This window comes from Strongylocentrotus purpuratus, unplaced genomic scaffold (assembly GCF_000002235.5).
Source record: "Strongylocentrotus purpuratus isolate Spur 01 unplaced genomic scaffold, Spur_5.0 spur5_scaffold_5, whole genome shotgun sequence".
NCBI lineage: Eukaryota > Metazoa > Echinodermata > Echinoidea > Camarodonta > Strongylocentrotidae > Strongylocentrotus > Strongylocentrotus purpuratus.
Window position 1 is genome coordinate 14814910 of NW_022145611.1, and position 19515 is coordinate 14834424.

At 36.0% G+C, this 19515-nt stretch overlaps 1 protein-coding gene across 1 annotated transcript in view; it reads right to left on the reverse strand.

Annotated features, from left to right (window-relative positions):
- Positions 1-236: 236 nt before the first annotated feature.
- Positions 237-19515, reverse strand: part of LOC586154 (apoptosis-resistant E3 ubiquitin protein ligase 1) — a 28331-nt gene continuing 9052 nt past the window's right edge. The window contains exons 4-19 of the mRNA XM_011676563.2: positions 16672-16889; positions 15452-15680; positions 13264-13346; positions 13005-13112; positions 11796-11970; positions 10591-10802; positions 9675-9816; positions 8970-9088; positions 8137-8212; positions 7523-7635; positions 6888-7076; positions 6068-6193; positions 4660-4789; positions 3634-3779; positions 2777-2952; positions 237-1883 (exon numbers count right to left, since the gene is read on the reverse strand). Of these exons, the coding sequence (XP_011674865.1) occupies positions 1781-1883; positions 2777-2952; positions 3634-3779; positions 4660-4789; positions 6068-6193; positions 6888-7076; positions 7523-7635; positions 8137-8212; positions 8970-9088; positions 9675-9816; positions 10591-10802; positions 11796-11970; positions 13005-13112; positions 13264-13346; positions 15452-15680; positions 16672-16889 (2345 nt within the window). The 3' untranslated portion in view covers positions 237-1780. The remainder of the gene's footprint in view (positions 1884-2776; positions 2953-3633; positions 3780-4659; positions 4790-6067; positions 6194-6887; positions 7077-7522; positions 7636-8136; positions 8213-8969; positions 9089-9674; positions 9817-10590; positions 10803-11795; positions 11971-13004; positions 13113-13263; positions 13347-15451; positions 15681-16671; positions 16890-19515) is intronic.

The window sequence follows — 19515 nt, forward strand, 5'->3', positions numbered from 1 at the left end:
TGGGGAGTATTCCAGCCAGGCGCCCTTTAACAGACGCTCACAATGCTGAGCATACTACATTAACTTTGGCATCCTACCAGGTACCCATTTAGCACCTGGGTGGAGAGTGCCAAATGTAGATTAACGTCGGTCCGGGATTTGAACTCTGTACCTTGTGATCTACAGTCCGGCAACTTATCCACTAGAGAACCTACTTCCTAAGTTCTACATTAGACAATTTTCATTAGCCTTTTACCTTTATCAGAGGATATAACCTGAATGGCTAACAAAGGAACGGATTGAATTTTCTCTGGACCCCCAAATCATGTAGAATGCAGTCACAAATAAAAACATTGTATTGTCATCATGTTTTGTATCCACACGACATCACTCTATCAAGAACTAAAAGTCAAGAAAGCAATACAAACAATCTAGAACATAGAAGCAAGGTACATATGATACACAATGAATAAAAAGACGTTCAGCCACAGGTAAAATAAAACAGAAACAGATACATAACAAGGGTACCGTATAAAGCATGCATAAAATGACTTGATCCTGCTCTTTTTAAGTTGCATAGGCAAAAACATACATAGCGCATAGTAATGAACGGTGTCAAATTGAATAAACCTGAATTGAATGAAATGTAGATAAACAAAGCTCATTTTTAGAAACAAATAATATTTCCATCATTACTGACTGAACAAGTTTTTTAGAAAAGAATTATTTGTTTGTCTGATATTCATCAACAGCACACCAAACTTATCCAGCTTTAAACCTTGATTTTTAGCGCGTAGACTAGAGGAGTCTGTTGATTGTTGACCCCTCTATCTCCAACCCCAATCCCGTCATTATGAAACATATTTCTTATTTTAATTTCATTTATTAATTTTGTTTCAAATATTAGTAAGTGGAACACTAAGCAGTCCATAAATAAGTGGACTTCATTAAGCAGGCTCTGTGAATATGGGTCGACAGTATGACATGGTTGGATACATTCAACTCAAGATACGAAACCAAAATTGTTTCAAAACGTACTGCAAGACTTTTATCAATGGTCTCCACGAATATCTTTTGTATCCTATGCGTGTAAAAGCATACTAAAACATCCATATAAAATACTGCAAAGTGTATACTGTGTATTATAGACATGAGATGATTTGAATGGATATGGAGTTGCAGAAATTCTTGCGCAATAAATGTCCCTTTCTCTCTTTCTTAAATCAATCTGAATCTTTTTTTGAATCATCTTAATAAGCAATTAGCACACATCTCGAGTAGCTTATATTCCTGTTTCTTTCATTCTTACTATATAAAGCCCCGTCCTGGCAGTCATGATGCCCTGAAAAGTCTTTAAAAAAACCTGCTGCAGATAAATGACATCACACCTGCATACCATGCATCACAAGTCTGTATATATCAGGACATATAAATCCGATTACAGATAGCAGCCTTCTAGCATTGCCACATTTCTTTTACTCCACTTGCCATTCACTTTATACACATGAACAAAAAATCAATTCCAGCAGTGGTTTAATTGATGAACTTTATGGCAGCCTTTGCGAACATGGTTCAATATCTGCTCAGAATTTCATGCAAACACGAGGCAAGATAAAAATTTCAACCGTTTAATTATCAACTGTTCGATAAAAAATTAATGAATCAAATAAAATCAGCCAAATCTGTTATATATATATATATATATATATGTATTCTGTATGTAATGATTGCACTAGACTGTTCTCCCTACCATCATTGCACGGCAACTGAGCAGATCGTTTTGTGACCTTTGACCTATTGGTTATGCCATTCCGAAGCCCACGTTCCCTTCGGTGATGGCTAATACAATGGACTTCTGGAGATGTTCGATGGTGTCGTAGGTAGGCAAGCACAGCTGGTTAAAACTGAAAAACAAAGAAGAAAAACAAAATCTGGAAGTGCACAGATATGTCGTATAAATGTAAAATTGTTGTAAATGTATGACACGGTCATCAACATATCAAGTGTGAACAGCCAGACAAAGTTAAGGCTGGGTTAAATAATATGACTTTATGCCCTTTCTGACTACATCATTTACTAATAATAATAATAATAATAGGTAATAATAATAACGTTTTGTTTACCCAGGGTAGCCACTTCAGTTATAAAACTGCTCTCCCAGCGGGCCCTGCATAACATAACATGTTACTATTACCCTTCTCCAATCTAATATGCTGAGCGCCTAGCTAGAAGGCAGAAGGTTCCATTGTTATACGTCTTTGGTATGACTCGGCCGGGGATCGAACCCACGACCTCCCGTTCATGAGGCGGACGCTCTAACCATTGAGCCACCATGTCCGGTCAATTTAAATACAGTCATGATCATACTTTAATTCATGTTTATACCAAATACATTTATATTTTTTACCAAATGGAGGTTATGGACTAAGACTTTAGACAGTATATTTTTCAGGGTAATGTAATTTTTTGACAAGAAAGATGTTACTCCTCGAATCCCCATACACCTATTTCCTCTCACAATTGCATCTCTGTCTTAAAGCCTCGGTTGAACAACAACACATGCTCCGAAAATTGCCCTGTGGCCAATTTCCTACAGTAACAGGCTTTTTAACTTCTAACCTGAACTCAACATTGTACCAAAACCTAACCCTACGGGAAGTCTGATCTAAAGCCATATTTCAACCTAAACCTAACCTAAAACCCCAGATTGCAACCCTAACCCTATCCCTATACATTTGATAAGACAAAGCCTAGAACAATTGTCGCCAGAGTTTAAGTCAAATCAGTGTATTCTCACCATGTATGAGCTGTTGGGAGGATACCGTGGGTTGGGGCAGCTACCAGCTGGAACTTGGGTCTGAGTTCAGCAAAGCCTCCTGGGGGTAGCTGGGAGCAGCCGGTGGTAAACTGAAGCAAGCGAGACATCTCCTCCTGGGTGAAGCTAGCTATCACAATCCAGAACCACTCAATCATCTAGGAGAAACAGAAAAAGAATAGTTTAGTACATGATGCAAACATTTCTAAATGGCATTTTGGTTGCTTGATGCTAAAAATGTGTTTGGTAACCTAAAAAATATTTGGTTTAACAAGTTGATCATAGAGCTTGGTTTAACTCAGTTTGAAAGTCGACAATTACCTTTTCAGTTACAAATTTGCTTAACTAAGAATTTGAATAATGATGATGAAATCTAATAGTATAAAGTATACAGGTCTATCGCATGGCTAGCAGTCTACAGAAAACAAAGAGCAGTTGCTTTCATGCATAAATGCTGAATTAGAAAAGTGAGAGACACAGAGAGGTAGAGAAAGAGGGTGATAGAGAAACAAACAGAAACAGAGAGGGAGGGAGAGAGGGAGAGGGAGAGGGTGAGGGAGAGAGAGAGAGAGAGAGAGAGAGAGAGGGGTGAATTGAATTTAATTAATTGAAACCATATATACGTAAAAGCAAAACATACATTAGAAAAAAGAATACAAAATACAAAGCAAATATTATATGGTCAAGACCACAAAGAAGCAAATCGGAGAGAATGGGTTAGAAAAAGAGAGACAGAGAGACAAAATAAAGAAAGGAGAGTAACAGAGAAATAGGCAAAATTATGATAAAAGAGAGAGAAAGAGAATATACAGATAGAGAAGCAATAATAAAGAGCTGACCTTTCTGAACTGAGGTCCAGCCCCAGCCAGGATGTGATGAGCCTTGAGGTCAGCCAGGTCAAAGCAACATGTTCCACAGATGAGCAACTCTAACTCATTCTCATCAAACATACTCAGTAGGTTGTCTGGAATCAGATCATTCAAACCTGTCACAATAAAAAAAAAAGATGTATATCATTCATGGAAACAAATTAGAAAACCACCAATTAACAACAAATTAAAGGAATGGTGTATCATCTGAAATAAATATTTCATTATGTATCAAATATTTGATCTTGTTATTTCAGTCGTGGTATAGTGGTTCACTCATTTGACTCTTAATACAAGGGCAAAGGGTTCGGATGGCAGCTTAGATACAATTTTGCTTACATTACATTACACATGGTTATAAAAAAGAAGAAGATGATATTAGTTAAAGTTGGCCATTAGATAAGTTTTTAGGCTGGCCTTGAAACTATCTACCGATTTACAGTCCTTAAGTGTGTTAGGGAGACTGTTCCACAATCGGGGAGCTGCTGAGGCAAATGCTCGATCTCCCCATGATCGTCTGGTCTTAGGGATGATCGTAGTTGATGTATTGGCAGAACGCAGACCAGAACGACCAGGCTTGCGAAAGTTGAGTAGAGAAGAGATGTAATGTGGCGAGGAGAACTAATCCACATTGCCACTCTCTACCCAGGAGTTAATGGGTACCTGGCTGCCAACTGCTGGAGTAATAACAATTGCAGGGCCCACAGGAGGAGCAATATTAGTACCGTGGGTAAATAAGGCCCAATTATTATTAATTTATTACTGGGGGTATTTGTTTTTTCCTATACAAATTCTTTGCAGATGAGTTTGGAGCAACTGATGCATTTACATCAGAACACAATGTCAGAATAAATGGCTTAATTATGAACATAACTCGCCCCAATAGCTTTAAAAAGAACCCCCCTCCTCCCCCCCAAAAAAACAAAAACACAGACAGGTCATTTATGCCGTCACATGGTTTTATTTACTGTACGATAAAATGACTACAATATTTACCCTTTAGGAAAGCATCAATTTCCTCCTGGACCGATGTTGAGAGTCTATACTGGGCTAGGAGATCAAGGTATTGCATCTTGTTGTCTTCTGTTACTTGGAGACTTGAGCCTCCAGGTAACAGCTCTACAACCTACATTGAGAGAGTGAATAGATAACACACATTACTGTAAGGAAATTCTAAATGAATTCTTCTTTAGTAGAATTTACATTTAAAGGTGACTGCCATATAATTGTGCTTAAGTATTAATTGCACAGGACATAAAGAAAATGAATTTGGTGTAGTTCAATGATGTCAATAATCACGAGGACAGAAGAATGTTTAATTAGTAGTGATTTGGTTGTGGTGGTTGTGGTGGTGGAAATGATGCTGCTGTTGATGAGATTCATTTTAAGACAATGACTATGATAATCAGGAGGATATACAATGATGATGATGGTGAGGATAATATTGATGATGATCATGATAATGATGAAGGCGATGGTGATGATAATGATATGATAATATTGATGACGATGATGATAATGATAAAGGTGATGGCGATGATAATGATATAATATTAATGATGAGGATGATGATAATGGATAAAGGTGATAGTGATGATAATGATATGATAATATTGATGATGATGGTGATGATAATGATAAAGGCGATGGTGATGATAATGATATGATAATATTGATGATGAGGATGATGATAATGGATAAAGGTGATCGTGATGATAATGATATGATAATATTGATGAGGATGATGATAATGGATAAAGGCGATGGTGATGATAATGATATGATAATATTGATGATGGTGATGATAATGATAAAGGCGATGGTGATGATAATGATATGATAATATTGATGATGATGGTGATGATAATGATAAAGGTGATCGTGATGATAATGATATGATAATATTGATGATGATGATAATGATAAAGGTGATTATGATGCTGCTGCTACTGATGATGGTGAGGATAATATTGATGATGATGATAATATTGATGACGATGATTATGATTGAGATTATTATAACGATGATGATGATCATGAAAAGGATGGTAATGATGATGATGAGGAGGAACAGGTGGAGGAGAAGGAGGACACAAAAGAGCAATATGATAGTTGAAGTTGAAGTTGAAGTTGTAGTTTGTTTGTTCCACATTTATATAAAAAGCAATTCGAATAATCTAGATTTCAAATCAAGTATAATCTACGGAAAATAGGTATGAAGTTTTGAAATATATAGATATGACAGGCAAGGTAATACAATTTAAAATGTGGGGAGCCTAAATGAAAAGCATACTTTGTTTGTGAATAGGCTCCCGTACTGAGTAACAAAATATAGGTCTGAATTAAAAAGGCATTATAGAAGGCAAAACAGAGTAGTAGTATGAGATTTGAGAAAAACAGTTACCTGTTCAAGGTGTCCTTCTGCATCATAGACCTCCTCAGAGAAGTTGAGTTCCATGGATTCCACTTCATTGTCTCGTATATACCTCACCTTGGTGGTGAAGAATTCAGAGTCATCCGTCTCAAAATACTAATCAAAAGAGAAAGATAAGAGGATTCTGTTATCAATATCTGAAGCCATTTCAAAATACCAGCCACCAAAAAAGGCTACTAATCAAAAAGAAATATACAGTTCTATTTGCATATCTGAATCAATTTCCAAACACTAATGACACAGAATACCAATCAAAGAGAGAGATATAGGTCTAAAATTGTATATTCCATATCTGTCTCCATTTAGAAATACTAACCACAACGGGATGAATTATAATTTGGATTTACCCCGCAAAAAATGTCTACCAAACATGACATTTCCAATATTATTACCAAGCCATTAGCACAGACCTTTGCAAGTAATGTGTTTAAACCACACAACTATGACATTCCTGATCAAATTGTGGTCTAGCCCTCCATCTTCCCCATATTTGATCTGTTTTACTGTTATAACTGAACCAACAAAGAAGTTTAAGGAATATGACATATAAGATGCAGCCAAATAAAATAGAAGTTTGTGGAATATGGTAATCCTGAATTGAACTGAACTGAACTGGACTAAACTGAATTGAACTGAAGTGAATGTAAAGCTTCAGTCACTCTAACAGTATAATGAATAATCACTTTTTAGATGCAAATAAGTTGGTTATTTAATCACTTGATCATCCTGTCTTCCAAACTTTGGACAGAAGTTCTTCCATCTCTAAGCAGAGAAAAATTTGACCCCATACCTTGTGAGTGACTCTGAGACCGATGAGCTGTGCAAGGAAGGAGCGAGTGAACCTGGCTTTGACCACCATCTGAGATGCGGTTGCCGTGGGAACCGATGACTCGAACAGACACTTGCCAATCAGCTTCCCTGCAAACTCATAGTATTTCAACTTGCTGAGGTAGGTTGGGCGGTTAGGGTTGGGATGGACCTAGAAATGAGAACATCAAAGAAATGGAAATAAACCAATAATTGAAAAAATGTAAATAAACTACAAAAACAGAGAATATTTGTGACAGTTTTGTTGTCATGGAAGACGTTCATCTTATTGATAGGGTCAATAAGAACAAATTTTCATATTACACAATGAACTATTAAATCAAATCAGTTCATAAACAACTACTTAAATATTTAATACAACCAGCCTACTACCCTGAAAGGAAAATGTACTAGATACTGATATTTTCTCACTTTAAAGGGTGGAATACCGCTATTTTCTTGTCAGTTCTTTTAAGAGAAAATAGCATACAAATTTAAATAATTACTACATAAAGCATTCTTCCAGTTTTGACTGCCAATCAACTTTTAAAGTTCAACATTCAATATAAAAACTTCAATAAACACTGGAAAGAATGACATGTTGTGTCAATACATTACCAGGGCTTGATTATTGTCGTCCTCAAAGCGTTTGAAGAGTTTATTCTCGGGATCAAAGAGAGAGACACAGAGGAGATTGACCCATTCTCTCATCAGACCTCCCCAATCTTGACCTGCGTGTGAAAGATTTTTTAATATTTTGTTTTAAGTTGGAACTTGCATGAATGTAAAAACCACAAAAAGGGAGAAATCATTACATTTTACAAAACCATTATAAGTCTAACTTTGTGGACATCTCCTTGAAATGTGGTAGATATCGTCACTACGCAGTTTGTAGGATGTTAGGGAACTGATAGGGAACAGGTATTGTCCTGAAGTTCCCTTTATTCACAGACTTAGTTTTGAAAATATGAATAATTATTAGCCACCTACCAATAAATTACCAATTGCAGAGAATACAATTTTTATTTGAAACAAAAAAAATCTACTTAATATTCTCTATAGAACTTCATCTTATTATATGTAGGATTAAATTGTCCATATGCAAATGCTTGCAAAACACTTTCCCTTGGATTCCAGGAGATACAATACAAAATTAAGCACGTTTTCTTTAATCACATTAAAAAAAAATTTGCATTAAATGATCCTTACCATAAAATATTTCACTAACTTACCTTCTTCGTTCACAAAGTGGATATCAAATTTCTTGCACCATTCTGATGTTGACAGGCTTTTAGTGGCTTTCATCGACTGTGAAAGAAACAGTGCAGACAAAAATTATAATTCAACGTAAAATCCATGACATATACAATATATTACTTTGTATGAAACAACAAGGAAATAACACTTATGCAAACTTCATATAAACCATGTGTCAAAAAAGGGCATGTCTGAAGTCTTGATCCATATGAGAAAAATTATGAATATCTACAATACCACAAAAGAGTAATTATTTGACTCATACTTTCAAAATTCTGCATTAAAATAATACACCCCTTCACGGTTACAAGAGTGCGCGTGTGCCGACATGGGCGCAATTTTAAATTACAGGTAAACAATTTGTTTACTTGTAATTTAAAATGGCGCCTATGTCAATAAAGATGTGAGCGCTCAGCGCAGGCAGTGAGGCAACACTACATGCACATCTGAAAACATTGATGATGCAAAGTTTACTCGCAAATTAAAATGGCAGCCTTAACCGTGAAGGGGTGTACCGGTATTGCTTGAAACAAAAATATTTTATTCTACATCTTATTCTCTACATCAATTCTTTGATTTCACACGATATGAAAGAATTTGAACAAAATCTGATGAATTCCTATTGAGTATTTTATCAATATTTCTTTTGCACAATCAGAATGCCACAAAGTGATGAAAAACAACAACATGTTGTAATACAGTCAAACCTGCTTTAGTGACCACCTGTCTATAAAGACCAATTTTTGTGTTTCCCTTGGGCGGTCGCTATAGACAGGTTTGACTGTATATGATGATTATCTTGACTTACACTTTCTAGAAGGTTGTGTCTATCAATGACAAGACTGATGACTGATAATTTCCTGTTGTGATGCTTTATAACTTCTGAGTAGAAACATTTCTGCTTGTCTTGAAACGTCTCAGATCCACCTGCAAAAAATACAGAATATATGTTGGTGATTAACTTGTGATAAAAATAAGTACATTGACTTTATATAGAAGGCATACTGCATATCTTTCTCCTAAACATGTATCTGTTCAAGCTAACCACCAGTTTAAAGTTGACTACATATTTGCTAGAACCAACTCCTCATATGTCAATAACTAGTTAGAGAAGGTACAGGCCTAAATGCTTCGGACATAACAGTAAATCTACTTAGCCATTGTATTAATATCCGTGTTAAATGTGAACGTACTTATAGGGACTCAAATCAATGCATTTTTACTCTTTTGATCATAGTTTAGATCAAGCCAACTGATATTTGCTACTACAGTCAAACATGTATTAGTGGCCAACTCTCTTTAAAGGCCACCTGTCTATAGTGGCCAAGTATTTTGTTTCCCATGAGAAAGAAATGTGCTGTAAAACCTGTCTAGAAAGGCCACCTGTCAACAGTGGTCATCTTTTTTGTTTCCCTTGAGTGGCCTTTATAGACAGGTTTGACTGTATACCAGTATCTTCCAAAGGAGAACCCTAGGGATTATCAATGAAAGTCAAAGGTCATAGGTGACATACCTATGTTCATGAGGAGGAACTTGGTGAAGGTAGCAGCCATGATATCTCTGTGCTTGGATGCGAGCTTGATGGGAGGCTGCCCTCCGTCATCTATGCTAAACACAGGCACACTCTGGTCAACCTCTCCACCTTCAAAATGAAACTAGACAAGAGACAGTAGACATAGTCAAGAGTATATTGCGCATGTTGATTTCAAATTTCTTCATCGTGTCTGTACACTATGTTTTTACTCGTTCAAGATGTTAAGCACACAGTGAAAACTCTTTTGGTTAATATATGACCAACAGAGATTTTCTTTCATTTAAATTGTGAAGCAAAGCGAGAACGGTTTCAGTCACTTTGTGATCAGGAAGTATTTTCTATCACCATTATCAATTACAACTGACCAAGGGTAATCATCAATGTGACTTGATTTTATATGATGGGTAATACAAGAACAGAATATCTTTATTATCATTATTTCCATGGGATAAAAATACTTTTCACTCGTTCAAATGTTCAAGAATCTCTCCCAAATGAACTAACAATCTACCAAAGAAAAAGAAATTCATAACTCATCCCAATGACAACTGGATTAAATATATACAAAACTTTAATATCACAGTTTGAATATTTGATTTGAAACTGAAGTGAGTTTAAAACTACAAGTCATTTTAGGAGACACAAGACTCTGTGTGTGTATGTATTGGGTTTTTACAGACGTGTATCAATCAGATATGATTATTTACGTCTGGGGACCGACCTTTAAACGTCACCATCCGAAAGACGTGACTCAGTTTTGAACTTGCGTCCTTGGCTGAATCAGTTTGTAACTTCCCTTTGTTAGCTGAATTACAGGTGCACGCTACAATGCTGACATAGCCTCTGATGTTATAAAGAGCAAATATGAATTGCTTGAATACTAAATCAAAATTACCTTAGTTGCTGGACACACCCTGAAAGTGAATAATCTCTTTGGGATGACCATGAGGTAATACTCCTTGATGGTGAACTGTTTGGAGGAGATGTAGCAGTAGACCTTCCTGGGCTTGCGCAACTTCTCCTTGTTGGTGGCAAGCAACGTTGCTTCGTACCAACTGTCCACGTGCTTCTTCTTGATCGTCTTGCTCACCTTCGCAATGTCCGTTTCTATATTAAAGAAAGAGAAAGGAGTTTGTTGCATTCAATAGAAGCTAATTCACAAATAAATAAATAAAGAGTATTTTTTAAAGCCTGTCTGCACTAGTTTGGCCAGGAGGGATAAGACCTCCAAGAGTGGTCTCATCAAATCAGCTCTCAAGAAAAATGGGATTATGGGGGACCAACGGGTACTGCTAAAGCATTGTTTGCTATATAGAGGGCACAAGTAGCTACAAGTAGTGCAGTCCCGCTTTAATGCATGAAATAATAAGAGCAATAGTAATAATACAATGTGCTTAAGTCGTGTCATCTAATAAACTTTTCCAAAGTGCATTATGAAACTAAGAAGTGCACAATAGAAGAAACTCCAGGATACTAGAATTTTGTGCTGAATTACATGCTTTGGAAAAAGGGACTGTATGTAAATGAATCCACAGTTTCTAAGGAACAGATAAAAATAGACAAGGAGCAACAGTTGAGAAAGCTCGAACTCCAAAGGATGACGATTTTCTCTGGGTTACAAGTAGTTTCTTACCAGATAAATGGAGACTGCAAGTTTGAAAATATTGAGAAATGATAGAACAAAACCATGTACTTCTTTCCAAGATATGAGAAGCAGTTCATGCAATAATAGTTCAGCTCAGTTTGTTTAGGAATCTTAAATTAAACCACAGAAGTTACAAACAGATGTGTGAAACAATATATTGTGATAAGGATATTTGAATTTTCTTTCTACATGGCCCTGCATATACCCAATTAAAACTCCTAATTAGAACTAGGACCTGATATAATCTGCACGACATTTGAAGAGTGTCTTTCAGAGAAGCGCATGCCCCAGTTGATTATCTCTGGAGCACTACTTTCTTATCAGTATTCTTCTTGTTGGCTTAACATGTAACTCGTAGCGGCGGGGCCAAGTTCATTATCATGGTTATGGTAATATACTGATTATCTCTTAAATTCTACTTTGTAATCAGTTATTATCTTTCTATTTGGGCTCACCATTCAGCACAAGGACGTTGAAATCTCCATTCATGAGCTGTGTACCGTGGTATGTTGCAGTTGCCTTGTAGCAGCCGGCCAAGTCCAATTTTATGATCATCGAAATACACTGACTCTCCCTCACCGGGGCTATGTCGTAAAGGGGACTGAAAGAATCAAACTCTTGGTCTCCGACCTACAAGAATGAAAAAAAAACATGTTCATCATGAATTGGATGATCATGGATTCATTTTGACTGCATGTGCTTATCATGGTCCTACAATGCATGCTCCTGCAACAATTGTTCTGCACATAAATTAACTTCAATTCTCCGGTAAATTTCAAAATTAAACCCTGGACCAAACATTATACCTAACCCTAACCCACTCCCTATATTATTGATGAAAGATCGCCAGAGCAGATGTAAAGTCAACATCTATCACATTTTATGTTTTGCAGAGGACTAAAAAAGAAAAGAATATTTGGCTCTGACCTACATACCAGTAGGTGGAAAACACTCAGGCTTTATGTAGAGATATATGATTGTCCTTGACATTGCCAAAGTCATCGAGTGACCCGATGAATCAATTCATTGTTCTCTAACGCTGGGAAAGCTGACCCTGACTTTAGTGAACAAAAAAAAAAATCAAACAAATATATTGACTCTGATATACATGTATAAAAAAGTGTGGAAACTTACTTTATATTATAAATATGGTATAATCATTGTTTTTGTCTTTAAGAGGTCAAGTCTATGCATATTCCAAATGACCACAACAATGTGACGTCATTGACTTTGGTCTGTCCCTCTGATCAAAGGACTTGTATATGTATAGTGATTGCTGATATCTTTTGGATATGGATGTTGACTTAAAGTCACTGAGCAAAGTTTTGATGATGATAATAATAATAATGATGTCAAAAACAAATGTAATAAAAACCTCACTGTAAGAATTAGCAACGATAAATTGGTGACCAATATTAATGTTGCTATTAATCTCATAATCAAACCCTATGAGAAACACAGTTCACAGATTGCTATTTGTGATATAAAATGAAAAAAAGTTTTAAAAAAAAGGAAACTTCGCATACTTGTAAATACCAAACATAGACTTCAACTATAATAAACTGACAAAAACATATTAAAATTAAAAATTAATCCTAAATGGTTTGATACTCTTACAATGCTGACCACCCTACAAATTCTTCTACTGAACAAGGGATACACACCCTTGTGACTTTGAGCTCGAAACCATGCCATCGCTTGTCTCCATCGTCATGCCCCTTGCTCCACCTCTCCGGAGAGCATGTATTGCCAAACTGATCCCTTGGCTCCACCTGGAGTCCATGAAGGAGCCCCTGTGTGACTACCACTGTGGAGCTGTGTTGGACAAAACCTGTCTTGTGAGGATCCACATCACCTGGAGATAGATCAGAGACAAGATCATTTAAATTATTATCCATTATCATACTGATCCTTTGGCTCCACCTGGAGTCCATGAAGGAGCCCCTGTGTGACTACCACTGTGGAGCTGTGTTGGACAAAACCTGTCTTGTGAGGATCCACATCACCTGGAGATAGATCAGAGTTGAGATCATTTAAATTATTATCCATTATCATACTGATCCCTTGGCTCCACCTGGAGTCCATGAACGAGCCCCTGTGTGACTACCACTGTGGAGCTGTGTTGGACAAAACCTCTCGTGAGGATCCATGCATTCATTTCCATTCAAAAATACTTTTCTTCATACTACTGCAAGTTAGTCATTATCAATCTCTATGATTTGTATTTAATCATAAAGGACATTGTTGTTTCTCATTCTTAAAGTATTCTTAAGATAATGGCTGGTTCTTTATTACTTGAAAAATGAAGAAACCAAAACTAACACAATTCTGAATAGTATATGTGTACTTGACGGCTTAAAATAAAAATTCAAGACTATAGTGTGAAATCAAACTAAATTGATAATTTAAATTAAATCAATCATAAATTAGTAAACGGGTCATTAATGTTAAATATCTGTAACTTGTACATTGGAGGAATTCTATCCATTTCTTTTGAACACCAAATTTCTCAAAATATGATTTATTTATAATATAATTTTAAGGCACGTACAAGAATGTAGAAACTGTGTCCAAAAGCATATTTTGAAAAGGGCCTTACAAGAAATATTTCTTGACAGAAAAACAAAAATTCAGACAACATTTCTGCGTACAACAAAAAATATGTTGGCTTCATTTACCCCATGTATCATTTTGTTCATGCTAACTTCCATGTTACCTTGAACATTTTGGTAACAAAAAAATAAACACAAAGACTGAAAGAAAATAACCCTATGCTGTCAGAGGCATGAACATTTCACTAATTTTCTCAATGCACTGATCTCCAGAGGGAGCATCATGCTAGACATTATTCATGTGTCTCCTGAATACATACAAGTGCACCACTCTAACACATTAGTCCAATTTCTTAAACGTCGAACAGAATGCCACTACTTTCCTCCGTAACGCCCCGAGGCGAGTACCCAAAGTGCACCTGCTTTCCATAATGCATATGAAATCATGTATCTAGCACACGATCTTCCGACCCACATCCCTGGAGACGGGGTATATACATGCATGCATAAACACACAATGCATTTTTTTTTTCTTGGGGTCACACCAACTTGGATATTCAGAACTGATAAGCTTTCAAAGAATCTGATTTTAAAGGAGGAAAATACTTCAGGTACTCTGTGTACATGTGTCTACAGTATGTGGTAATATAAAACAACATACTGTACACTGTTTCAACATTTCAATATGAGGGGAAAATAAAATATCTTGTGACACTGATCAAGAAGGGTCAGAATGCATAAAAGTGATGATTACAGTAATAATTGAATCTTGTGAAATCTAAAAGAAGAACAAAAATAAGTAAAAGAAAAAGATAGAGATAGAGAGATGAAGAGAGAGAGAGTGAGAGAGAGAGAGAGAGAGAGGGAGAGAAAGAGAGTAGAGTAAGAGAGAGAAGTGGAAACCTACACAAAATTCTCAATCAATTACAGAAATGAACCATATAAAATATCAATACCGTCATTATATTCAGGAAGAAATAAATGTTCAATTATAATACATGCTCATTTCTATTTACCGGTATTCATCTGAACAAGTTCAGATGAATTGAAGTTGTGCTTTTGCTCCATCATATTGTCGAATTGCCCCCATCTCACATGCAGTTTGCATACTGTTTACGGTATACCTGTACATTTACTTCTCAACCCCAGATGGTATAACAAGGGAAAGAAGGGAATAAAGTTCATTTCAACATTTCATATTAGGTGTATTCGATCACTGGATCAGTGCCATATCTCAAGATTATGGTGCCTAAGTAAACATATAGTGCACCAACCACCCTTCCCTGTCCACAAAATTATCAGCTCTATCAATTGATTTAATCGTTCTTCCTTTCCTCTGCTTTCTCTTTCTCACTTTTACATTTGATATTTGCACCCTTTGAGTGCTGCCCGGAGCAAAGCCTCCCAATCCCTATCCACAAATTATCAGCTGAAAAAATGTTTTCATTCACTTTCTCCCCTTTCTCTTTCTAAAGCATTGTACCCCTCCGCTCCACCCCCCCCCCCCCCACACACACACACCACACCACAAACACAATACACCACTTTTCTGGACTCACCGGCCAAGAACTCTCTGATGAAGGGGCTTCCCTTGATCGGAGTGGGACCCAGACGGATGGAGATGTTATAGAGTCCCGACCGACGTACAGTGAACGCACACTTGACCAGGTTATAGTCTGTCTCACTGTATTCCACGGAGCAGGCCATTCTCTGCTGACCGACCAGGATCTCAATGGCTAGCTGGTCAGCATCAGAGATTGCATACTTCATGCCGTTCCTTTGGTAAAACTGAATAGCAAAAATGTGGAAAGCAGGAGATTTTTATGAGTTTGAAAGTGTAATTGTTTGTTGTTTGTTAGCAACCAAAGAATTCAATTTGGTAGAACTGAAAAATAAAATATGTAGAAAACAGGATATTTTATGAGTTTGAAAGTGTGATTGTTTGTAGTTTGTTAGCAACCAAACAATTTGATTTGGTAGAACTGAAAAGTAAAACAAATGTAGAAAGCAGGAGATTTATGAGTATGAAAGTGTGATTGTTTGTAGTTTGTTAGCAAACAAACAATTTGATTTAGTAAATCTGAAGGGAAAAAAATGTAGAAAGCGGGAGATTTTATGAGTTTGATAGAGTAATTGTTTGCAATTTGTTAGCAACCAAAAATTTGTTATAAATGACAAGCAACAATTTCTATTACATTATGTTACCAAAATCTTGAGTTCAAAGTTTAATAAAATATACATCAAGAGGACTTTGATTCACAATTATGACACACGTTTTCCTAAGATTTATAACACTTTTTCCTAAGGATACAAAATGCTGAATACTACTTGGCTTTAGCTGAGCATACATGATAAACCCCGAAACATATACAAAATGTCTTTCTATAATGTATGCATTACCTTCACATGGATTGAGAGTGGCAAATGTAGATTGATGTCTTGCTATAAAAGGATGTGAGTGCAATGGCAGTGATTAGAACTCATACCAATGAGATTCAAAGTCCAGTGATTTAAATCTACTATTGTATTGTTTTGTATTGTATTTATTTTCCATCAATTAAACAACAATAACAAATATACATTTACAATCATGAAGACACACTTATAAAATGAAGATGGAGGGATGGCCCTACTCAGCGTTGTTAGCACAACAATGCTGTTTTACAGAGGGGTCCCTATAAACTAGACTAAACCATGACAGATACTCGTAAATGATGTAGAATATAGAAAAGGTTTTCTCTTTATATGAAACTATTCACAAGGTTTTTATTGAACATACCTTGATAGTGAAAGACATGGTGTCACCCACAGGAACTGACCCCTCCCATCCCCAGTCCACCAGGCACCCGCATGGGTCAACCAGGCTTCCTGTGATGTAATCGATGATGGGGGCATTCCTGCTACGAGAGGAGACCCCGCTGGCCTGAGCGGTACGGTAGTTCCCATTCACCCAGGCAAAACCAACGGCGCATATCAATGTCGCAAGGGTGACATTGCCTGTATCAAAGACACAAGGTTAGATATTCTCGCTTAAAAAAAACCCAGTGGAATTAGCCTAGATATAAGAAATTTCTTTTGGGTAAATTACAATGATCATTTGAATTCAAGACATATTTTATTTGTTTGTTTATATGTATGTTTGTTGGCTTGATTTGTGTATTGTATGTTTAGTAACAAATATATTTCATATTTTTTATTATAAAAAAGGGTTGACCTTTATATAAGGATTATGTTTCCTTTCAGGTTGCAACCTATCAGTATTCAGTTTATTGTATGTCCTTGTGGAATATGTTCTCAATGCGTACTTTATGTTATATACATGTAGCTGATTGTTATATGAAATGTTGTCTTTTTAATGAAATAAAATTGAATTGAATTGAATTCTTTTTTGATTCATTTTTAACTTAATCAGGTTGATCTGACCGATCTCAGTGTGTTAAAATTGGTAATTCTACCTCTGGTAAAACTACCATGAAGTATGCATGGTGTACCCCAGGGTTCGGTAGGAGGACCACTGCTCTTTATATGCAACCAATCAGCAAGATATTTCACAAACAATGTATTAGTTACCGTTGTTACGCAGATGACATACAAATCTACCTATCTTTTAAGCCTACAATGTCTTCACTGTCATCAGCTGTCAGAAAACTTGAAACATGTCTAGAAGAACTAAAATCCTGGCTAATATCTGATGGCCTTAAGCTGAATGATGAAAAATCTAAATTTTTATTATTAGGTTCAAAGCACATGTTATGAAAGGTTGACTATCAATCTTGTCTTCTCCATATTGGTAGCACTTGCATCACTCGTAATTTAGGTGTTATATTTGATCAGGGAATGTCCTTTTGCAGTCATATAGCGGATGTTCAACAGAGTGTAAGGTATCAATTACGTAATCCTAGTCTCATAAGAAAGTGTTTCTCCAAACCTGCGGCCGAGATCTTGATTTACGCTTTAATTTCTTCTCATTTAGATTTTGCAAGTTTATTGTTCTGTAACCTTCCAAAAAAGATGTCACAAAACTTCAACGACTACAAAACTCTGCAGCCCGCCTATTAACATTCACTAAAAAAATCTGATTCCATATCACCAATCCTTCGTTCTCTTCATTGACTGCCAGTTGCCAAAGGATTATCTTTAAAATTCTGTTACTAGTACATCATTCAGTTTACTCTCTTTCCCCCACATACCTGCCCAACTCTGTTTCCAAATATAATCCCACACAAAGTCTTCGCTCATCATCAGACAGACTATTGCTTCATACATTTAGAATAAAACATGCTGGGGGCTATTGGGCTTTCTCAACCATGGAATGAACTCCCTCTACAATTATGTCAACTGTCTTCAACAGAAACATTCAAATCACAACTGAAAACTAGATTTTTCTTTTTGTTGTAATTATTGCAATATTCTAATTTAATATGTCTAGGAGAATTTTTGTTTTCATCTAATGTATGTTACATGTATTTTTCTATATTTAAAGCGCCATGAGCATTATTAATATTATCTTTTTCACTCATAATATTTACAAATTTAAACATCAATGTTGTTTTAAATGTTATTTTTCATCTTGTGTATACATGTGCAATTCAGCTTTTTTATATGGCTGCAAAACATGTTGTCTATTGGTCTAATTTAACTTTTTTTAAATTTAATTGAAATGAATGGAACAAGTGAATCAACCATACCACAACCATATTCGATGTGTTGTTAACAGATGTTCTAGATGCTCTGTGGGTTTATCCCACGTACTGTAAAATCTAGAAACTCAGCTATTCTCATAAAACTCTTTTGTTCATTATGTCGACCTGTGATTGAGTACGGCATACCAACATGGCTCCCTCATCAAAAGAACCATACAGAGCTATCTAAAGTCTTCAAAGGCATTTTACCTGATTCTGTTTCCCTTACAAAGTTGCTTAATTCCTTATCATACACGGAACGCCTGTCTCGCCTAAAAATGCCCCCTCTGTATAACAGGCTTGTGTACTTATCAATGTCATTTGTAATGCTAAACACAGACTTTATGACATGCCTGAATATATGTTACCAGTCCCAAGTCATAGAAGAATCAATACACTTGTTTTCAACCATGAACTAGCAAGATGCAATAGTTTGAGATTTTTTTGTTTTTATGTTTTCCCCAGATTTTGGGAGCACCTCTCAGAGGAAGACAGAGACTTGTGTCTTGGTACCAATGTTTTCTAATTTTTCTAGGAATCAATAATGTTTCACAATTTTGCTAACTTCCAATCATTTCAATAATCATTTTCCATAATTTTGATGACTTCCAATCAAATCAATAAAAATGTTACACAATTTTGCTAAGTAGGTAAATGCTAACTTCCAATATTACTGTTTCCATGTGATTGTACAAACATACAATTTTCTGCATTTAGCATGCATTTATCATACATGCATAGTTTGAACAGCTCTTCTGATAATAATCCTAACATCAATCTATCCATATTACTGTATGGTAACAGACATTTTGCTGTATTTGTGTATCATATACCAAAATTAGTCTTTATTGTATGACATAAAATTATTTGCTACTGATCTCCCTCATATGTGCCTTATATGAGGGTTAACTTTAGTTACACCTTCATGTATACATGTATGT